Source organism: Molothrus ater, chromosome 10 (genome assembly GCF_012460135.2).
Source record: "Molothrus ater isolate BHLD 08-10-18 breed brown headed cowbird chromosome 10, BPBGC_Mater_1.1, whole genome shotgun sequence".
NCBI lineage: Eukaryota > Metazoa > Chordata > Aves > Passeriformes > Icteridae > Molothrus > Molothrus ater.
In genome coordinates, this window is record NC_050487.2 from 14636244 (window position 1) to 14657672 (window position 21429).

At 44.0% G+C, this 21429-nt stretch overlaps 1 protein-coding gene across 5 annotated transcripts in view; it reads right to left on the reverse strand.

Moving 5' to 3' along the window:
• Positions 1-21429, reverse strand: part of OSTN (osteocrin) — an 80785-nt gene that overhangs the window by 1335 nt on the left and 58021 nt on the right. For 4 of the 5 annotated variants that reach the window (XM_036388849.2, XM_036388851.2, XM_036388854.2 and 1 more), the window contains exons 2-3: positions 5200-5298; positions 3184-3386 (exon numbers count right to left, since the gene is read on the reverse strand). In XM_036388849.2, the coding sequence (XP_036244742.1) occupies positions 3184-3386; positions 5200-5298 (302 nt within the window). Of the gene's footprint in view, positions 1-3183; positions 3387-5199; positions 5299-12111; positions 12158-21429 lie in introns of those variants that run through there. The other variant, XM_036388853.2, reaches the window with a different exon arrangement.

A 21429-nucleotide genomic window follows, 5' to 3' on the forward strand; every position in this document is an offset into this window, starting at 1 on the left:
TCAGCATTTTTGGAGCATTTTTTCCACCAGCAGAAGTTTTATTTTAATTAGTTGTGGGAATGGCTAGAATTCCTGCAGCTGAGAACGACCTCAACTTTTGCCCTTAGAAATATTTGTCAGTGAAGTGCAAGTCCAAGAGAAGCCCTGGAAGATTAATTCTTTATCGGTCCTTGTTGAGGAGCATAAATAAAAAGAAATTTTGTTCAGTAAGTTGGCAACTGCAAAGTACCAAGCAGGAGAGAATGCTGTGGTGCACTGGAGGCTAACTTGGTGCCAGCACTGTTGGGCTGCCTCACCCTGGGGCTGTGCACATCCCACCCAGAGCTGTGCAGCCCTGGGGCTCACTGAGCAGGCTCCTTCCTCACACCTCTGGGGCAGGGGCTGCATCCAATGCACCATTCCAGTCCATGCATGTCCAGTCCAATCCATCATTCCAGCATCCACTGCCCTGCTGGCTGGGTCCCAGCTGCTTTCCACACCAGCTCAGGGACTGGGAATTGGTGGGGTATCCCCTGTGAGGGGAGCACCACATCAGTGCTGGAGCAGCTGGAGAACATCCCAAAGGAAGGGGAGCTTTTGTTTGGCCTGTTCCTTCCTCAGGCATCCAGCACTGCTGCCCCGAGCCCTGGGGAAGGCAAAGGGAAGGAAAGCCAGGATGCTCAGCCTGTCACCTCGAGGGAAGAGCTGCTTCCTCTGCGGGTGGGGAGGCACAGGTGGGACACTTGGGCTGTCAGAGCCATCCCGAGCCTGCCTGGAGAAAAGGGGAGTGAACTCCCTGGAATGGAAAGGGACTGCGAGGCTGGGGCGGGGCGGGGCGGTGCTTCTGCCCCGTGAGCTGCACCAGGGCCATGCTCTGTGCCCCGGGCAGGGATGGAGAGCTGTCCCAGTGCCATTCTCTGTGTTCAGAGCAGGGATGGGGAGCTGTCCCAGTGCCATGCTGTGTTCAGAGCAGGGATGGGGAGCTGTCCCAGTGCCATTCTCTGTGTTCAGAGCAGGGATGGAGAGCTGTCCCAGTGCCATTCTCTGTGTTCAGAGCAGGGATGGGGAGCTGTCCCAGTGCCATTCTCTGTGTTCAGAGCAGGGATGGGGAGCTGTCCCAGTGCCATTCTCTGTGTTCAGAGCAGGGATGGGGAGCTGTCCCAGTGCCATTCTCTGTGTTCAGAGCAGGGATGGAGAGCTGTCCCAGTGCCATGCTGTGTTCAGAGCAGGGATGGAGAGCTGTCCCAGTGCCATACCGTGTTCACAGCAGGGATGAGGAGCTGTCCCAGTGTTCACAGCAGGGATGAGGAGCAGTCCCAGCGCTCAGAGCAGGGGTGAGGAGCTCTCCCAGCGCTCAGAGCAGGGGTGAGGAGCTGTCCCAGTGCCATACTATGTTCAGAGCAGGGATGAGCAGCTCTCCCAGCGCTGCCCATCGTTCCCTCTTGCGGCCGCCCCGCGCCACGGCAGCCCCGCCGCGCTCCGCTCCGCAGCGTCCCCGTGCCGTGGCGTACGAGGGACAACGTGGCTTTTTCTACTTAAACCAGCCTTGTCTAGGATCCCCGCAGGTTCTTTCTCTCCGTCTGACGTGGATCTTTCTCTCTCTCCTGCCTCCTGCACGCTTTTCCCGTGCTTTTCAAAGCGCTACAAACCGGTGTTGATGGCAGACCAGGATCCGGGCTCTCCTGACATCAGTGGGTGTCAGGACAAGCTGGGAAGTGGCCTAACATTTGATCTGCTCTTTTCCAAAAGTTTCTGCTATGTGCCAGGCACTGCACACACTGCATTGACTCGGGGGGCTCAATCTGTTTATCAGCTCTCACAAATTTGTTTCTGGTCTCTGAAGGTACAGGAATGAGCTGTGATCTGCTGGCTGAGCCTGGGACAGGCTGCTCAGTCCGTGCTCTTACTCCTCCAAGTGCAGCAGCCTCTGCCTGTTTCTATCTGAAGGTACTTCTCTATCAAAAGCCTTACTACTCTTTCATATCATCCATCTGATCTGTGGTCCATGCTGCTGGTGGTGTCAGACTATCACTGCAGTGATCAAAGCAGCTCAGGTGCCTCTAATAAATGGCTCAACCCCAAACTTAAAGGGTAAACAGCTCCCCAAAATGATAATCCCAACTCAGAACTGCAAACTGTGCTGATGCTGCTGGGAAAGGGGGAATTTTGTGCAGTGTGTCACTCATTTTCCTGAGCTCATTTTTCAGAGACAAACTATTTTCACCACCATTTCCCTTTTTGTTTTTTGTTTGTTTGCTTTTTGCCGTTTTTTTGAGGAATTTTTTGTTCGTTTCTTTGTTTAGTTTTTTCCTTGTACTGCATATAGAATGAAAGATTTCCATCCAAAAAAAGAGAAAAATTGGGAACACCATGTGCCTTTGCACAAAATTACAGCTTCAAAAATTACCTTTTTTTTCTTTGCCTGGAAAGGGAAAACATGCTAAAAAGCAAATGAAGAGTGAGCTGATTTTGATATCTTGAAGAGGCAGACAGAACAGAATAATTCTACTTAAGGTTTTAAGAATTTTGTATTTTATCACTTTTGGCTGCAGCCAAACAGTCCTAGTGGCAGACTGGGTGGATAAATGGAAAAACAACAAGAAAATATTGCAAAACTTTGTTTGAAAAAATACTTGTAATATTGACTGGCTCTCATGAATACTTTCCATTTCCAGATTAAGCTTTAAGCATGTTATTAAATACTTTGTGGCATTAGGGATTCCATCCAAGAGAAGACAGTTACCAGAAGAGCAGAACAAGACAGGCAAGCTCTGTCAGACACAGGGAACAGCCCCCAAAGCTGTGCCCCAAACTCTGTCTCTCCCCAGCCACACTGAGCATCATTCTTTGCTGAGCCCTGTTTATCTTCAAACACACATTGCTGCATTGTTTAAACCCTGACTTATCCAAAGCTAATGGAGGTCTTGAAGCTCATTCTACCGTCTGCCTGCCCATTTTCATGATGTGTCCTCATCTTTCTGTTCAAAACATCCACTCCACCACACCTTCCTTCCATCCCAGTCTCAGGAGCACACAGCCCTGCCCCTCTGCTTGTGAACCTCAGGCACATTTCTTGCTTTAGCAAAGCTCATGGCCAGAAATGTAGTTTTAAACTACATTTTAAAGCTAACCCATCAGTGTCCAGAGCACCTAGCAACAGCCTTCCTCCAACTTTATCACTGGCAGGAGCATTTAAGAGTTTACCTCTGTTTGCCTTTAGCATCCAGAGAGGATGAGGAAATTCTGTCAATGGGGGAGCCAAATCCTGGGAAGCTCCTTTTCTTCTTGGTCTCAGTCACCTCATTCTCCAGAGACACCAAGTCATCAAGAAGGAACAGTTTGGCTGACTTCTCTTCACTGACAATGGGATGGTCTCCCACACCCAGAGCAGCAGAAAGCTCCAGAGGCTGCAGAAGAAAGCAGGAAAATTTCAGTTTGCTGGCTGCTCAAGTCCCAGGAAAAAAAAAAAGAATTCAACCAGTGTCATAGGAGCAATCCTGTAAATACAGAACTACCAGGACACTCACTGAAATTGGGACAACGTTTTAAAACAAAGATCCTTCTCTGAAACGTGGCCTGTTTCCACAGATAGGATTTTGCTGTCAAAGTCTGGAATTCTTTTTTAATAGAACTGAACTTGCTTTTGTTATTATTGCAAGAAATATCAAAATTTGTTACTCCACAAAGCCTATTTCTGCAGGCCATCCCACTATTCTTATAAAAATTTCATAGAGGCTTGCAACTGAATGATGCCTTCAAAAAAGACTGAACCCTTCCTTCTGCTTAGTGGGGATAAATATCTACAATAACAGTTGAAATTAGAAGGGCAAGAAGAGCCTTTGCTCTTGAATACCTTGCAACTCCACTTACTTTGTATTCAAAAGATATAATGGAATTGTAAGAAGTAAAGTGACAGCTAAAATGATAATCAGAAGTAGAAAACAGTTTCCTTCTGGTAAACCACTGAAAAAAGTACAATTTCACAGATAAGCAGAGATGAGAGTGGGTGTATGTGGTATAGTGGAGGGTTTGCAAACTTGGGAACAGCAATGAAATGAATAAAAACTAGTAATATTTTTCTCAAGAGAAAGAGCTTCCGAGTCCATCCAGTGAAGTCACCAGATGGTGGATTTAAAATAAATATAAAGAGTTACTTTTTAAACACAGCACACAGATGAAGAGAATGTTGTGGATACTGAGATTTTAAACTGGTTCAAAGACAAATTCTGGCCCATCAGCAGCTAAAACATGCCCTGGTCCAGTGCAGGTCTCTAGATCTAGAAGTCTGCAAAGATTTTCTCTTCTTATATTCTTCTCACAAAAATCTGTCACTGATGGAGGCAGGATACCAGGTGTCTGTGGCACCAGAACAGCAGCTGCTGCAGCACTTTTGGAGAATCAGGTCATGCTTGTGTGAAGACAGAGAGCAATGCAGAGGGATCCATCAGTATTCTTCAGCAGCCATCTAATGTTTAAGTTGATCTTAAAACCTATGTAAAAACCCTAGAGGCAAACAGCACTACTTTTAGTTAACTTTTAGATACTTGACTTTTTTTTTTTTATGGCATGAAACCATTACATAAATACCTTTTCTGCCAAATCTGCCTTATGTCAAGATGACATAAAAATAGGGAATGCAGTAGAAGTATTTTCAGGTGCAACCCCTACATATCATCCTGGGTGAAACATGAGACAACTCATCCATTTCATCTGCTGCTCTCCTTTGCAAGCTTAGGCAAGTGACTTTGCTCCCTCCCCCTCCTGGTCTAGTCCATCTCCTTTAATTTGTAATTTTTGTGCAGGTGACCTTCTCCCAGGGATCTCCTTATGGCTTCTGAAAGCTTCAGCTTTCTCATGCTATTATTGTAAGAAGAATAATCAAAACCTTTCCCTCCAGTGTTAGAAAAGTTTGCTTTCCCCCCTTCCATCACCTCCTTCCCCTCTTCAGGAAGTTCTCTATCCACTGGACAATGTTTTAGCACACAGGAAATCCCCAGGTGTTTGGGAGAGGCTGTGAGAATTTGGGTGAGGCCTTATTCAGTCTGTTCCCTTAGAACCTTACAATTTGCATCTCTCTCTTCTTGAGGCTCCTCCTTGGCCCTCACAGAGTCAATTCTGATCCTACACCTTCCAACAGTGTTTGGGTACTCCAGTGTCCTCCTCACTGTGGGGCTAAGAATGCCCAAGGAAGAGCAGGAACCTTCAGGAACCTTCACCTACCTCTGGAGCTGCCTGTGCAAGGAGCACAGAGCTGGAGTTCCACCACAGCAGGGCAATCACCAGGGCCAAATGCACCACCACCAGCTGGAAGTGCAGCATCTGCAAAGGAGAACAATCTGTACATTACTCCACAGCTGCATCCCCTGAGGAATCTTGCTCCACAGGTCTTAAAGAAGTAAAAAACAAAGGGAGACTCTCCCCATGGCTGTTAAGAAGTTTTATCTGTCAGAGTCACTGCATAAAGATAATGCCAGCTGAATGCTCTTCACCCTTGCATGCAGCATCAGCTCCCTCCTCTGCTCCTTCTACAAAGCCCTGCCAATCTTCTGATTCCTTTCTGCACAGAGGTGCAATCCTTGCAGCAGCAGTGAGGAATGCAAACCTGCCTTAAAACCAGATGAACTGCATGCTCACTTGTCAGCAGGGACCTTTGGCTGCCCCTGGCCTCCCCACATGCTGGAGAGGTGCTTAAAGCTGTGACAGAAGTCATGTACCCCTCCAGCAGTATTTTGAAGGCAAGGCTGAATTTTGCTAGTTCCCAACATGATTTAGTGGGAGCCACAACCTCCAATGGCATCCTGCAATAAAATTATTCACAGTGAGCTTGCAGAGGGATGGGTTGGTGAGACTGGTGTGGTCTGACCATGTGTCACAGCTGCAGAACTGCAGATGCCCACCAAGCCTTTAAATAATGCAGGGAGTTTTGGGAAGCTCAGGATGAGGAAGGTGCTTGGTTACCTCTGGACACAGGTTTAGCCTACATTGTTTGAGTCCTTGTTTGGATCCAGTTCTTAAAACCTGATGTGCCTTCAATTCCCCAGGTGGGAGTGTCTCAGGTGATGTCAGGAAGAGCTGGGCTGGGGCCTTTTGCCAAAGGCATCTGCTAATTTGCTGTTTTCTCTGTCTCCAGGTCCTGCCCCAGAGTATAATTCAAGTCTGATTCTGCCATTCCTTGCTGATTCTCCACTTGGCAGAGCAGAAACACAAAGAGTATATGAATATATATACATATAAATTATTATTATTATCATTATCCATAGGTGATGGGGAGTTAGGAAGAAAGCTGCTGGTTTCTCTGCAGGGGTGAGGCAGACAGTTGACTGGAATTAAAGGACAAAGTCAAAGCACTAAACCACCTGGTGCCACTGTCTCTGAGCCCTGCAGCAACAGCCATTGCTTGACATAAACACAGAGGTCTGCCTGGGTGTTTTTAAAGCTGGAACTCTCTACAATGTATATTTTTGTATGTGGGTGTGCATTGAAATTTGAAGTAGCACTCTACTACCTTCACAGATAACCACATCCTGATTATTTGGATACAGAGATGTAAAAATAAAGGGCAAGGTTAAAAACATATGTTTATTATGGTTTAAGATCTGTGCTGGTATTCATTCAGGCCAAAGACTAAAGAGCTAAAAATAGCAGCTGGTACACTAATGAAAATAAACAGTGAGGCACCTGCAGCACCAAAGACATTTGATTAACTGGTCAGAACTCAACGCCAGTGAAATTAGAAGCAGAGGAAATTTTAAGGACTTAAAGCTTGGCTCTACTTCCCAAAGAAATAAGCAGCTAAAGAGGTGGTGTCACTGACTGAAAAGGGAGCAAAACTTGAGTCCAGCAAGACCCTGTTGTGCTGATTTTCATGCAGCAATGGGACCAAGGCAGGAGAAAAAGGCAGGGTTATTGTAGTTGAACGGTTCGGCTTTAGAAAAGCAATTGCAAAACTAATAATGCAGTGAGGATTATGTAAATACAATTAAAATCACACTTTCTCCTGCCAGTCTGGGACTTTGACATGGCTGAAGGTGGTAAAACTAAGGACCTTAGTTATTAAAACAAGTTATTGGTATTTCTCCTTGAGCTTATTTGTTGCAATTGGCCAAGCAGAGCCCTCTGGCCAAAACGGGGTTTTCCCAGCCATGCACTGGCTATTGCTTCACCCCACCCATATTTGACACATTCCAAGAGAGACTTTAAGAGAGGCTGGACAGTATTTGTTCCTGAAGGAGACTAAGCAAAGCCCTGACAAGCTTTTCAAGATGCACCCTTAATTGAATTTGAAATTCATTGTATTGAAATTGTATCCTTCCAGAAAATTCTTCACCACCAACTTCACAGAGCTAGGTCAAGGGATAATAATTCCATGCCTGCAATATCTGAGAGTCTTGTGTTATCTGACATAAAATACGGTTTTCCCTTCTCTAAATGTAATTGCAAGTCTGAAATTCAGACATATTTATGTGTCTTAGTGATACTTTAGCTTGAAATGTGTCAAAACTAAAATTCCTCATGTAATTAGGTATCTTTGTTGGCAGTCCAATTAAAATAAAATTAAAGATAAAAGAAAGAACAGTATTCTACCTTATCAAAGCAGGATAAACATACAAAACTTTTACTTAGAGCCAGTGCAGAGCCATTTTCCAAGAAAATATCACAAGAAAGCAAAACACCTTACCAAACAGAAACTGCTAAGTCTCCAACATCAAACCAAAGGACTTAAAAGATGTTTTTCTTACAGACAAAAAAACAAAACCCAAAATGACATCCTGAAGATAAGTGGGCTGAACAAACCTCAGACAGAATGCAATTCATCACCAAGCTCCAAACCCATTGCCTGTCAAAAGCAGTAACAGCCATCATTGTTCTTACCCATTTGAACCACGATATTTCACATTACTGTGGAGATTACTCTGCAAGCATAAATCACAAGGGACTTATTTTTCTTACTGGCCTGTTAGCAAGAGAACCGAGGCAAGACATCGTGCCTTGCTCTGCAATCCTTCACTCCAGTGTGTCCTGCTGGCTGTGCTCTGCTCGTGGCTGTGACTCCAGCATGGAGCATGCCCAAGCCGCCTGCAAACCAGGACCTTGCTCTTGCAGTGAGCACCCTGTGGCCAAGCCTTGAGGTTTTGCCTGGATGACACCAAAGTGACCTGATGCAGAGCCAAGGCTTGGCTGTCCCACAGGCATTGGGAAGCTCCTGGCAGGGCCTCTTTGGCCTCCAGTGCTCCTCTTATAACACTGGGACAGCACTGGGAAGTGATGAACTTCATCACCTGCTGGCCAGGAAGGTGTCTGGGACTGTGCAGATTCTGGCCAGCTGGGTGAAATCAGGTCTGCAAACCAGTTACTGAGCTATTTTGTTACTGCTCCAGCACCACAAAATAGAATGTTAACTGCTGCTACCTATCTTAATCGAATTGATTAATCAAACTGAGTACTCGCACTGGCCTTGCTATGCTTGCATTGCACGCCCAATAGGAATATACCTTGGCCAAAAAAATTATGATGGATGATTATCTTACCAAAAGAACAACTTACAAATGGCTTGTATGAAGCTCTAAGAAGTCTGCTCCTGCTGGAACAAATTTTCCTTACTTTTAAAAGTTGTAAAAGGTATCCTCTGATCATATAAATCACCACAAAGCCAAAAATACCACCCCTACCCCCAGTGATTTCAGAACTGCTGAAGGACCCTGTGTGTCCTTGTAGTTATGTAAATGTCAAGGAAAAAGGATAAAAATCAAAACAAATCTCACCCTCAGAAAAAAAAGCAGATCTCAAAAATAGGTTAGAGTGGTGTTTCTGTTGTCATCCCACAGAGGAGATATGGAGCATTTCTCACATATTGCTTTCTAAAAGATACTGAAGCCACACACTGAAACTTGGGGCTTTAGTGACAAAATGAAATGTAAGCTGCCAGTGTCAGGTTCTTTATGTTATTAATAATGTGTTTTCTGGAGTAGGCATAGGTTTTTAAACAATGCCATATATTTTGTTTTACATGGTACAGACACTGACAACTTCTACAATGTATTTTTCCTTCTATTTTCAGTTTCATGACTATACAGATATATAGAGGCAGGTAGGTTTCATCTAGGGGAACCAGAAAGAACTTGAAATTCATAGACTTATGCAAGAGGCTTATGATTAGTTATTTTGAGATAACTAGGCATTTTTGTGTCCCAAAAGAATCTTTTTGTCAGACAGTATTTCAAGGCCAAGCATGCTCCACTTCTTGAAAATGAAGCTCCTTCAAGGTTTCTCAAGGTAGTCAAGATTTGTTGATTGATTTCTAAAGCCTTCATTTCAATAACTGCATTCCCTGTGCCATGATTTCTGGTTTCAGTCCTGACATGTTCTCATATCACCACGTGAGTCACCTTTGCCTGTTTGACAGCTGTGCTTTGGCTCAGAAGTTGCAAGACCACACAGCTGTTCCTACCACTTGTACTCAGATAAAACAGAGTTTTATGCCATGGTTTCAGTCACTGCAGGGTTCACCTGGACCCTGCCCACAGAGGACACAACATCTGTGGGAGCAGCACTGGCATCATGTGAAGAAAGGATGGAAAGGTGACCCTCTAATTTCCATGAGGAGTCCAAGAAGGCATAAATGAACACAGCCATGCCAGGGCACCTTGGCTGAACAGACACAAGCATGATTCAGGAACAAATTAACTGACAGAGGTGGGCAAGCACTTGTGAAAAGACAGTCATGGTTCTCATCTCTTCCTTTGAAAACAGGGCATGAAACCAAATGGCCATACAGAACAAATGAGAACAAATTTCTTTAGAATGGACAGGAAGGACACAGGTTGGACATCCTGCAAAGCTGGCTACACATTTACTCTATTACACTGTGTAATCAATCCATTTTTAGCAACAGATTTCAAAAATTAAAAACCCCAAACTCACACATATACCATAAAATTAGGAGACCGTGAAGCAACAGATATAACAAATATAACAGATATAACAGATATAACAGAAGTAACAAAGCCCATCTAGAAGCTCAGGGGCTATTAAAAAAGAGGGATGCTATGAAGTGTAAAAAAACATCTCTTAGTGGGAAAAACCTATTTGCACCTTTCCTCAAAAGATAATTGAGTGAGCTGCAGTATTCCTGGTATGTACAAAGGAATACAAAACATTATTAGTCTATTCTTCATTGCCAACAAACTCTCAACCCTACACTGTTTATATATATATACTGACTAAACATGCCAACTTTTCTTAACATTTCCACCAGTTTAACATTCAGCTTTCTTCCTCCTTTTCCACAAGAGCCAAAAACTTTTCATTGTTAGAGTGCCATCTTCAGAATTTGAAGCAAAAATAAGAAATCTTTCCATCAGGAAAAATCAAAAAATAGATTGTGGTCTTCTATATTAGAAAAATTTTTTTCCTAACAGCATTGAAGAGATAAGTAGAAGATCTTCACACCAGGTATAAAGAGTATATTAGCAAAATAGGTTATCAATAGAAAAACAGACCATTTAAAGAATAATAAAAATATCCCTCAAGATGAGCTTTTCAGAGACCAGAATGGCATTGGAATTTCGTAACGAGATTCAAACACTGATACTGCTTTACTCAAAAAACACTTAAACATTCTGATCAAGGGTATTACTTGAAGAAGAAAAGTCTTGGGGGAGATGCATTGCAAATGGAAATTAGAGAGTAACCCATCTCTCTGAGTTAAGTAAGAAGAGAAGGAAAGCTGGAAGCACTTGCAATCTTTGTCAGGGTCTAATAACAGAGCTCTTACAACTGCTGTGTGTTTTAATTGGCTATCCAAGAAGCCCAGAGAGGCACTTGTCATTCATTCCAAGAGTGAAAACAAAGTCCTAATCTCCTGAAATCAGATTGGCAAGTATTTATAAAAAATTAGGAATGCCTGGTCCAGTAATATATATTTTGCAGTCCTCTCATCATTTACACCATAGCTTTGCTTGGTTTGAGCTGGGAGGTTTTGCCTGTTATTCCTCATAATGTTCAAAGTATTTTACAGGAAAAATAGGTTGAGCTGCATTTTGGATACAGGTGAGCAGAGACAGATAAATGCAATAAGAAATTTCTTGAGTTAAGCAGTGGGCAGAGGCACAAAATGTCCTCTCAGCTCCTCAGGTTTCAGCTCTGCACTCCCCACCAGAGAACAATCATTGCAAATTGAAAGACCAAGTAAGGAAAGCTAAGGGCACTGCATGCTAGTGCTTCAAAAATTAGTGGATTCTGAACTTTATTGTAGCCTCTGGACATCTAAACCAAACGTTATTTGCATGTATTTACTTGTACAACTTCAGTGTGGGAGGAAAAAGAAACCCAGTGAAATAGTTTTGAACTCAGAATGGAGAAATTACAATGACTATCACAGAATCAGAGTCTGCCTTCAGTTACAGGGGCACAAAACTGAACTAGCCAGATCACTGGATAATGATAATTACTCTGCTAGTCTAGGAATGTTTTTGCAGTTATTCTATTATTGCAGGAATGCAGCAGAATCTGGATCAACATTTGTCTAATATGGGATATAGTAAAACCCTTTTGCAGATTCATAAATTAAAGACTTTTCCTAAATAATTTATCTCATGTTTTCCAATATATTAGATGTAGCAAACTTGTCTACAACATAAGATATTTAGCAATGCAAAAGAATTATTCTGTCACAGCTCTTCAGCTTATTTTAAGAAGTAATATGCATTTGACAATAACTTACACAAAAGAAAAATCCAGAACAATATAAAAAGACAGCAGTTTACTGCAAAGCACTGCAACAGCATAAAAGTAATTTGTCACTGCTGCAAAATGCACTGACACGTTCTGTTTAAATATTGGTGGATTAACTGAAGGAAATAAGTTTCCACTGAATATTTGTAGCTCAGTTTTACTACCAAAAATCCCAGGCGATAGGCACCTTATTGTCTTAATTCCAAAGTAAAAAGTACTGGAAAAAGTACTTGTGCTTTTCCCATCAGATCTTTACACCTTTTACGTGTCTGTTAATTAAAAAAAAAAAAAAAAGAAGAAAACATCAAAAAGAGAAAAATACAGAAGAGAAGAATGCTTCTGTAAAAAGAGCAGAAGACATAAAACATCCCCAACACATTCTGCCCTCACTCCTCTTACCTTGCATTGGATGCAAGCAATTCCAACCTTAATGGTCCTGCTATGTTCTTCCTCCTAACTTATCCTTAATGTTCAGCTTTCTTTCAGAGTTTTTATAGTGTCTGGTGTAGGCTACAAACTCCAATCACTGCCTTTGCTTTCTCTTACATCATTTCTAAAGATTTTCCACTGATCCTTGCCCTAAACCTTTCTCTGTCCTGCACTCTCACACACATACTTGCCACACATTTGTTATATTTATTGCTGTGATCAGAATGATTAGGTTATAATTAAAGGTCTAGAAGTTTGTTCTGGGGGTTTTTTTCAGCTTTTTTTTTTTCATATAATTTCAAGATTCAGACAGTCAGGGGAGTAGAAAGATTTTCAGCAGCATCACCATTCCTCTAAACTCTCACTTTTGTAAACTGCAGTACAGAAACACAATGTCCTGAGTCATTACTGAGGTTTTTTTAAACTTTGTTTCTTGGGGACATCAGAAGGACTATATTAGCTTCAGAAAGAAATTACCATATTTTTAGTAGACCAAACACCACTGTAAGTTAAGCATTTAGAAAATGATTGTGCTTTTGTAAAGCAAGGGACAAGACCTTCAGTCTTTCAGACACTTCATTTCTGTTATTGAACTGTTAAGCTATTGAATTGTAAAGCATGAGCTGTGGAGATGTCTATCTTTCCTAAGCAGTACCAGAGGACTTATTTCTTTCCCTGTTTGCCTCCCTAGAATAAGACTATTTCCCTTTTTGCCCCTTTTTAAAAATCTCAGATTTTAATAGATTCTCAGAGCATTTTCAACCTGGTTTGGGGTTTAAAATTCTAACCAGTGCAGCCTCCTTAAGAGTTAATTCACAGTAATTTTATTCCCTAAATAGAAAGGCACAGTACTCTGAAATTAGTTTTTACTCTGACTTGCCAAAAGGTGTTCCTACAAGCCATGGACAGTGAAAGGAAATTTTCAGTATGTGGGAAAAAATTGCCAGCCAGGAAGCAAACACTTTGATTTCATTTGTCTTGATCAAAGTGACTAGGGAAAAACAGGAGTTTGGTCATATTGAGGCAAAGCAAGGACTCCTGCCCCATATCTGGACATGTTCCAGGCCAGGCTGGATGGGGCTCTGAGCGCCCTGGGCCAGGGGAAGGTGTCCCTGCCCAGGGCAGGGGGGTGGCACTAGATGATATTTAAGGTCCCTTCCAACCCAAGGTGTTCTGTGTTTCTACAGCATCTCCCAGTACAGGCCAACAGGGGAACGTGGCCTAGAGCAGATCTGCAGAAATCCTGCAGAAACACACAGAGGAGCTGGCCACAGGAGCAGCCACACCAGGGTCAGGCAGGTTGAGGCTCTTCCCCACTGCAGGGTCCAACAGAGCCGTGATGGCAGCTGCAGAAGTCCAAATGGGCTCCACCGGGTACTGGAGGAGCAAGAGAATCAAAAGAGCTGAGCCAAACACCAGCAGACTGCTGGAACACAGCTGGAAATGCTGCTGCACAAAGAGACCTGGACTGAGGCCATTTTACTGCTTTTAGGTGGTGGTTTGCTGCTGGAAGTCCAAGGACACAGCGATACTTGACCAACGTGTCTAAAACAAGCAAGAAGGATCTCAAGGAAAAAAAAAAAAAAAGAAAGATCATGACAGTCTAACAATGAGGTATGATCAGTTTATGGGCTACCTTAGTGACATGTGACCACAAGGTGCTGCTGACCAGCTACTGCAGTTCCAGGCACTGAGTTTCTTCTTCCTTCTTCTGTTGGAAGGACACAAGGTGGCACTCACAGGCATTTACTCCTCTTGGGAGCTCTTACAGGGTCTATCTTAAGATCTTCAAGCAGAATCTCTGCAGGATTCCATTCTGCCACCATGCTTGGTGTTGATGTGGCTGGTAGGAGAGCTGGGCTGTGACACTGAGAGTAAGCTGATGACAGAGAGCTGAGTGCTGGCAGTGAAGGTGTTTTGGTGTCTCACAGCACAGGGGAGAGTCTGGAGAACAGCTGAGACTCAGCCATCTACAACTCAGCACCTCACAAGAGTGAGGGAGAGGGGGGAGGACTGCAGAAAAAACAGCAGGAGAATGCAGCCATAGTATCACCTCCTTTGGCTCCAAGAGGATGTCTAAGAACTGGCATCAAAATTTTCTTTTATCCTCTCCATGGATCAGTGATTCTACAGCAAAGCTCCAGCCACTTTTGGACCTACTCTGAGGCTGAGGGTCTTCCTTTAAGAAAAGTTATTTTCTATTTGACAATTTATCATTGTGTCCTTCCTACAAAATCTAAAAGATTTCAGAAATTATTGCTGATACACACAATTATCATCAGCTCCAACTAGGAGGTGTGTAAGACTCAGATCTAGGTAATTTGTCATCTCTATGAGCTGCTTCTGACCTTAGCATAAGACATTCTGCCAGCACACATGTGGGTTTTTTCTCTGGGGAAAAAGAAACCCCAACAAACCAACCAATAAACAAAGCAAGCAAGAAGCAAACAAACAAAACAAAAGAAGAAATACTACTAATAAAAATGAATAGCATGTTAGAGTGTTAACATTTAATTTCCTGCTTTAAATTGACTGTGATTTATTAACACTTTTTTGACACCTTCTAGTGAAGACTGCCAAGGAAGCTTCCCAGATAATGAAAAAGGTATATGGTGGTTACTCTGCTGGCAGAGCATCTAAGGAACAGATATCCTCAGCAACGCTGTGGTTTAATTCTACTTACAATATAATTAAGCGAGGGCAACCAAGAGTTTGGAAAGACTCGTTGTTGTCTTAAAAATGAATGAATAAACAAATATAATGTGATGTTTCTCAACTATGAAAACAAAAAAAAGGAAAATTGGAGGAGGTGAGGACGCAAGACAGGAAGCTCTTTTTGTTACCATCCAAGAGAAAGACAAACTTACCTCCCTCCTGCCCTCGTGGTCCCACAAGAATTTCTGTAAATCTTTCAACACGGGTTTGCAAATCAGTTGAGCTGGCTGTTTTCCTTAAGTAGACAAGTTCTGATTCAGAGAGCAGGAGTTAGCAGGGGCTCACTTGTGTAATTGTTGAGCAATCTGGCTCTTCAGCACCCATGCCTGTGGAAACTATATTTGGGGTTGTCAGACCTTGTCTGTAAAGGCGTGGGAATGGCACAGGAACACAATGCTTGATATTCCTGCACTTTCAGTCCTTCCCTTCTCCCACTAAAATGTGCAGCAGTGCTGTTACATCCCTGGGATCTGAGCTGTCCCATGGGAATTTCACCTTCCAGCCTCCCCAGAGGGTGCAACCCTTTCCAGCAGCACTGGTTCCTCACACAGCATCACTCCCCATAAATCAACATGAACAGTGCAGGGGCCAGCAGGCGTCATGGCCAAAGCAAAAGACCTGTCCTCAGGAATTTCTGATTGATCTGGCATGGAGTAAAGGCCTGTGACCTGAGGCATTCTGATTACTTCTGATTATAAGTATTATACATATTTTCACTAAGCACTGAGTGTGTCATCAGAAAGAGTCCAGTTCTCAGTTTAACATGGAAAAACAACACCACACTGAAGTTAGCAAAAGTGGACATTTTTCCAGATGTGCAAGGTTTGCCCCAAAATTCTAAGCAAGAATCCAAGTGTGTTTTTTTTTCTTTTCAAATTAAAAACTATATTCTTTAAAATAAAGAGCTGATTTTCATGAGCCAGGTGCTCAGCTGATACTGATTCATATAGCTCTGAGATAAAAAACTGAGATATTCCAAATTACAGTGACTTCAATTTATTTTTACTTCTTGAGACAATAAACTCTTCAGATAAAATTGGCCCAATTCTGACACCAGTCTAAAAAAGGAAAAGCATTCCACCAGATTAATAAAAACACAGCATTTTACAGCTACATTATTGGTACAGGGAGAACATCCAACATTACTTTTGTTGCATTTACATTCATATCTTGTCTGGAGAATAGGAAACATTTAAAAATAACCACCCCAGATTTTTAGTCAATACAAAAGAGAGAATTTCAGAAATCAAGCTAATTCCCACCTATTTGCATGTTGATACAGAGAGCCAGAGAGCAGATGACTCACTGTAAGCCAGACTATGGAAAAGAGACCCTGCATTAACAATGTGCATGAATGTTTTCCAATAGAAGGTACGTTCTACCTTGGAAGGAAAACCTATGTTAAGACAGCTATTTTTAAATCTGCAAACTATCAAAGTAGGCTTTGCTGTGTCACTTCCATTTAAGATGAATCCTTGCAGCTAGATAGAGTTGGAGAAACAAAACCCACAAAGTGAAGGTAGAAAATAGCACTGAAGACAGTAACATTCTTTAGGAATGTTAGGCTTCTTACCAGAAGTTTCTATATATGTACATTTTTAAGTCCTTTGTGCTGGAATTATGTGCTTGCGGTAGGTGCTGGGCCAGGACATGGATGAATCCATGAAAATCTCTCAAAAAACAAAGCTCAAGTCCCCAAAAAGGACAGCTTCTTGAAAGGCAAGGCATGCTCTGATGCAGAAGGTTCTGTTTGGAAATAAAAGATGTTTTATCTCTGGTGCCCATGCCATTGGCTCCCAGCCCAAGATGGACGTGAGGAGTGAAGATGGCCAAGAAAAGCAACAGGACCTTTTGTGCTATGGACACAGTGGTCCGTGAGCTAATGGACAAGGGGTAACAAAAACACACACACACCTCAATGTACCAAACAAACAGTAATAGTCCTGGGACAGTGTCAGCCTGGTCCTGACTCAACTGGCAACACAGAAATGAAAATTAGTAGATTGTATTTCTGTCCCTTCTAACTATGCTCCTTGGAGTCAATGCTAAATATAAAGATAAGCTGGGAACCAGCCCCATCTTTCTGTGCTAGGAGGGAAAAGCGTTGATGTTTTCACACTGCCTGCCTTGTCCAAGATGTGTTCTGATGCCCCTGCCACTGAAGCAAGCTCTTTGTGGCCTGTGAGCCCTGGTGCCACAGCACACAAAGCACAGGACAGCAGAGTGTGCACCTGCACAGCACACACTGCAGCTCCAGAGCCAGCTACAGATGGGGCCATGCAGCACAGCCCTGGATGTGCAGCAGCAGCTCAGGTTTAGATGTGCTCAAAGAAGAAAAAAATGTGTCTGCCCTGAAGCTGTCCTCACCTCAAACTTTATTTCAATCAACTTTTCATCATTTTCTTGCAGAACCGAGAAGTGTGGTGGAGTTTTGCTTATTGACACCAGGACGAGAGGTGCAGAAGAAGCAAAGAAAGCAGTTAACCAGTAAAATGATGACAACAGATCGGGGAAAAAGAGGAAGGCTAGATTTTCTCCAGTCAGATGCAGAGGTGTGGAAGCTGGGCAGAGCCATGTGGACCACTCACAGCATCACAGGATGCTGCAGGAAATCTCACCACCCATTTCCTACCTGACATGCAAGTAAAGGAAGTCATGTGAAAGGTGAGGCTGGGAAGCTGTTTCTCCCTGGAAACAGTTCCTGTACCAAATGGCATTAATAAGGAAGGTTCTGTCCCCTCATTCCTGGTAAGTCCACCCCTGGGATGGGACTATGCTGTGCTGGAATCCAAACAGAGCATGCTGTTAGTGTCAATCCAGGAGTTCAGAGCAATTTGTGCTGGCAGATTTGATTTTTTTTCCTGCTTTGCTCTAGTATAAATGCACTTATGGATTAGTTCTTTCAAGGGAACCAGCAAACAAGGGAAATAGCAAACCTTCATTACAGAAATGAAGGTCTCTGGTATTTCTCAGAATTCACCATCTCACAACAGTTTGTAAATTCGTCCTAACAGCTGAGCCAAATTCTGGTACGTTACCTGTCCGCTTCAGCCGGACAGAGGCCTGACTCTGCCAGACTGTGCGCCTTTCTGCGGGCAAGCTGCGTTCCCTGGGCAGCCGCAGCTCCCGGCTCAGCCGGGACGCCCAGCGCGGCGCTCTCCGGGCGGTCACCGCCCTCTAGGGGCGGCCGTGCCGTGCGGGGCGCTGAGCGGGGCGCGCTGCCCCTCCCGGGCCCCAGCAACAGCAGGAGGGAGGTGCTGGCAGGCCTCAATAGATCCAGGTACTCCTGTGGGTACAAAGGACTGAGCCCCGATGCCCAGCTCCCCCCTTATTCCTTCCCTCTCCGGATCCGAGCTCACCCCGCTGGCAGCGTTTTCCCTTTGGGCATTTTGCATTGTGCCATGCAGAGAGGAGTGAGACACACAGAGAACCATAATACACAGGTACAGTAAAAGGCAGTACAAGGAACTGCCCGACTAAACTCTTGTTACAGCTTATTTTTTTCACAAGCAATGTGCATGAACTAAACCAGTGGCACAGCTGCAAGGATTGACTGTGCCCACATGAGCTGGATGTGCTGTATGAGAAAAGCAGCAAGCCCTTCTGTACAACTACACACTCACTCATTACTTTTTCCTGTCTGGAACAGCTTGGGAGCTTTAAAGAGAAGAATACAAAGCGTCATGAATAGTAAGTAACCTACCACATAATCAAGTGATGAATCTACTGTTCCTGGTGTGCAAAGGCCCTCTTTGATTAGGTGAGTATTAAGGAGAAACTGCTCTGTACAGAGACTTAACATAAGATCCTGGAGGCAGGAACAGCACAAGGCCAGGTTTCCCCAGACACATCCTTCCTCTTTTTTTTCCAGCTGGAAATTCTGTCTAGTTGGAATTTAGCAATCTTTTACATTTTCTTCTGACAGGCTGGCTAGATGTGCTGGTTTGCCTGCGTATGGAGGGACTCTGCAGGTACCCATGCATGTGCACACACCACCTGTGCATGTGCAGCCTGATCACACACTGCTGTTGGCAGTATTTAATCAAAATACAGCAGGATCCAGTAAACATTACATTTCAAACATTACCCTGGGATTCAGGAGAGCTGTGTTCTGTTACAGACCCACAGCATGGTGGAGCTTGGCAGGGACCTCTGGACATTGATTAGTCCAACACCCCTCCTCAGAGAAGGGTAAACAAAAGCAACTTTTTGCCGGTGCTCTCCACAACCTCTCTGGGCAGCCTGTTCATTTTTCAGTCACTGCCACAGTAAACCATGTTAACCAGCTGCACAAATCACCAGAGATTCATGTGAGCTGTGGAATCCTTTGGGCTTCAGTTACTCACACCAAGCTGGGCCAAGTCCCAAAGCCACACTCTGCCCTCCCTGCAACGTGGCTGCTCTCTGGAGCCTGCTTGGTGCCTCTCCCTCCCTGCCCCTTGTCTTCTCCAGAGGAGACCTCCACATCTGATACAAGGACCTTAGAAGAGGGGACAAACCCACCTCCCCTGCACTTGCTTGCCTCATTAATTAATCCCAGGTGTGAATCCATGGATTTGTGTGTGGAAGGAGGTTTGCCCTCCACCTCCACAAAGGCAGGCACTCTGCATTTGTGCTTACTTTACAATTACACTTGGAAGCAGGGAGCAGCAATATAATATAGTTCCTTATGTAACCATATATTTATTTTGGTTATGTGCAGCTGCGAGACAAATCTGAAACGGTGCTGGACCGTGCTGCTGCCCTCAAAAGAAGTTTGTCAGCAGAGTAACAATAATGTTCTGCTCCTGAAAATGATGTGCTGGGCTTTATGGTCAGCTTTTAAGTTTGAATGCTTTTTTTCCACTTTGATATTTGAGCCCTCCCCTCAAAGCAATTCCTTTGAGTGTATACACAGCTCTCCAAGCAGTGGTCACGGGAGGACAGAGACAAAGCACAAAAAAAAAATGCTGATGGCATCTGAAAATGATTTACAATCTCAGCCACAGGAGCTCAGTCTCATTAACACAGTCATTTATATACTTAGGACGGGTTTCCTGATGTTCTTCTAGACATTTATTTTGGAATTATTAGGTATCCAAAATACATTTGGAACTAACCAACCAGAGGAGTGAGATGGAACAGATAATGCTGACTAAGCACCCCAATCCCTCTCTCAGAGCCCCAAATCAAGCACATTGCCACCAAGCACACAACTGCAGTGACCAGGCAGAGAGGATCTGGAGCTGGGTACTAAACTAAATCATGTAACACAAGCTGGGATGTTCCATCATAAGAGGCTCCTTCTGGGATTTGAAGCATCTACACTTGCACAGCCCAGCCTTGCCATAGCAAAGCCTGGTTGTCTATGAGAAAAAACTGGCATTGGGAGAGTATGGAAGCTTTGAACATCAGATGTGCTTAAGGTAAACATAGAAGAAGTGGCTGATCTTTTTTTGCAAAATCTGCGATAAAATAAGAGATAATAAAATTACATTATAAATAACACAAGGAGCATATTAAACAAAACAAAACAAACAAAAAAAAGTGAGGCAGGCTACTAAGGCTGCTACTGAAGGAGTGACAGGCCTGGCACACTGCCACAGATAACTCATCTCTGCTCATCCCATGGGGCAGAACCCCTGCCCTGGGTGCTGCCATGTCTGGCTGCACACAGAACCTCCTGGGCACACCACTGGTGTCAGTCCTGCCCATACCAAATGCTTGGAGAGCTCCAATGCTCTCAGGAGCAGGGAGTGCCTGATTCCCTGACTCATGGAGAGATGAGTTTAGTTCTCAGTAGACCAAATAAACAACCAACAGGAGAAAAACCAGCCAGCCCCAGCCATCCCTGGTTCTTCCCAGCCCAGACAAGGCACTGGCTTCTATTTAGGGGTGTTAGCAGTGGAATAACTGCTCTCAAGTCAGCACCTTGATAGCAAAGAATGCTGCCATTGCACAGAGGTCAGCGCTGTGACTGACACCAGCACAAACAAGGCCAAGGCCTGGCTGCAGAGGCTGAATGGAGAACAGGTCAGACCCCTTTCCTTCAAGGCATTTATCACACACAGTCCCTGTCTGAAGCACCTCAATCCTGCCCTTCCTCCATCTCTTTTTTCCACCTGGTCCTGTAAGCTCCATGGACCAAAGGGGAATCCTCCCTCCCCACCACCGAATAACTCGGTGTGAGCAGCATCACCCTGAGGAGCAGCCAGGGTTCATGAAATGGAGCCTCTCCCTCCTCCTGCTGCCTGCCCAGGCTCTGCAGCCTCTGGGCAGCCAGGCACATCACCCAGAGACTCTGCAGGTTGTTTTCTGGGGCCATGGGAAGCAGAAAGAGCTGTCTGAGCTGTGCAGCCCCACAGTTGGGTTAGGGAGGAGAAAGCTCAGCCCAGGGCTGACAGTGACTGATGACTGTAGGTGCTGTGAGAATTCAAATGTCAGCAGGTAACAGTGATGTTATTAAAGCACCACAGGAGTGCAAAGATCTGTGTAAACTGAGAGGATAATCACCATGCAGGCAGAGCAGAAGCTGTTTGACAGCTTATGTTCTTTGGTAGCTCTCTGATTTGTCACATGACTTGATACACTAAA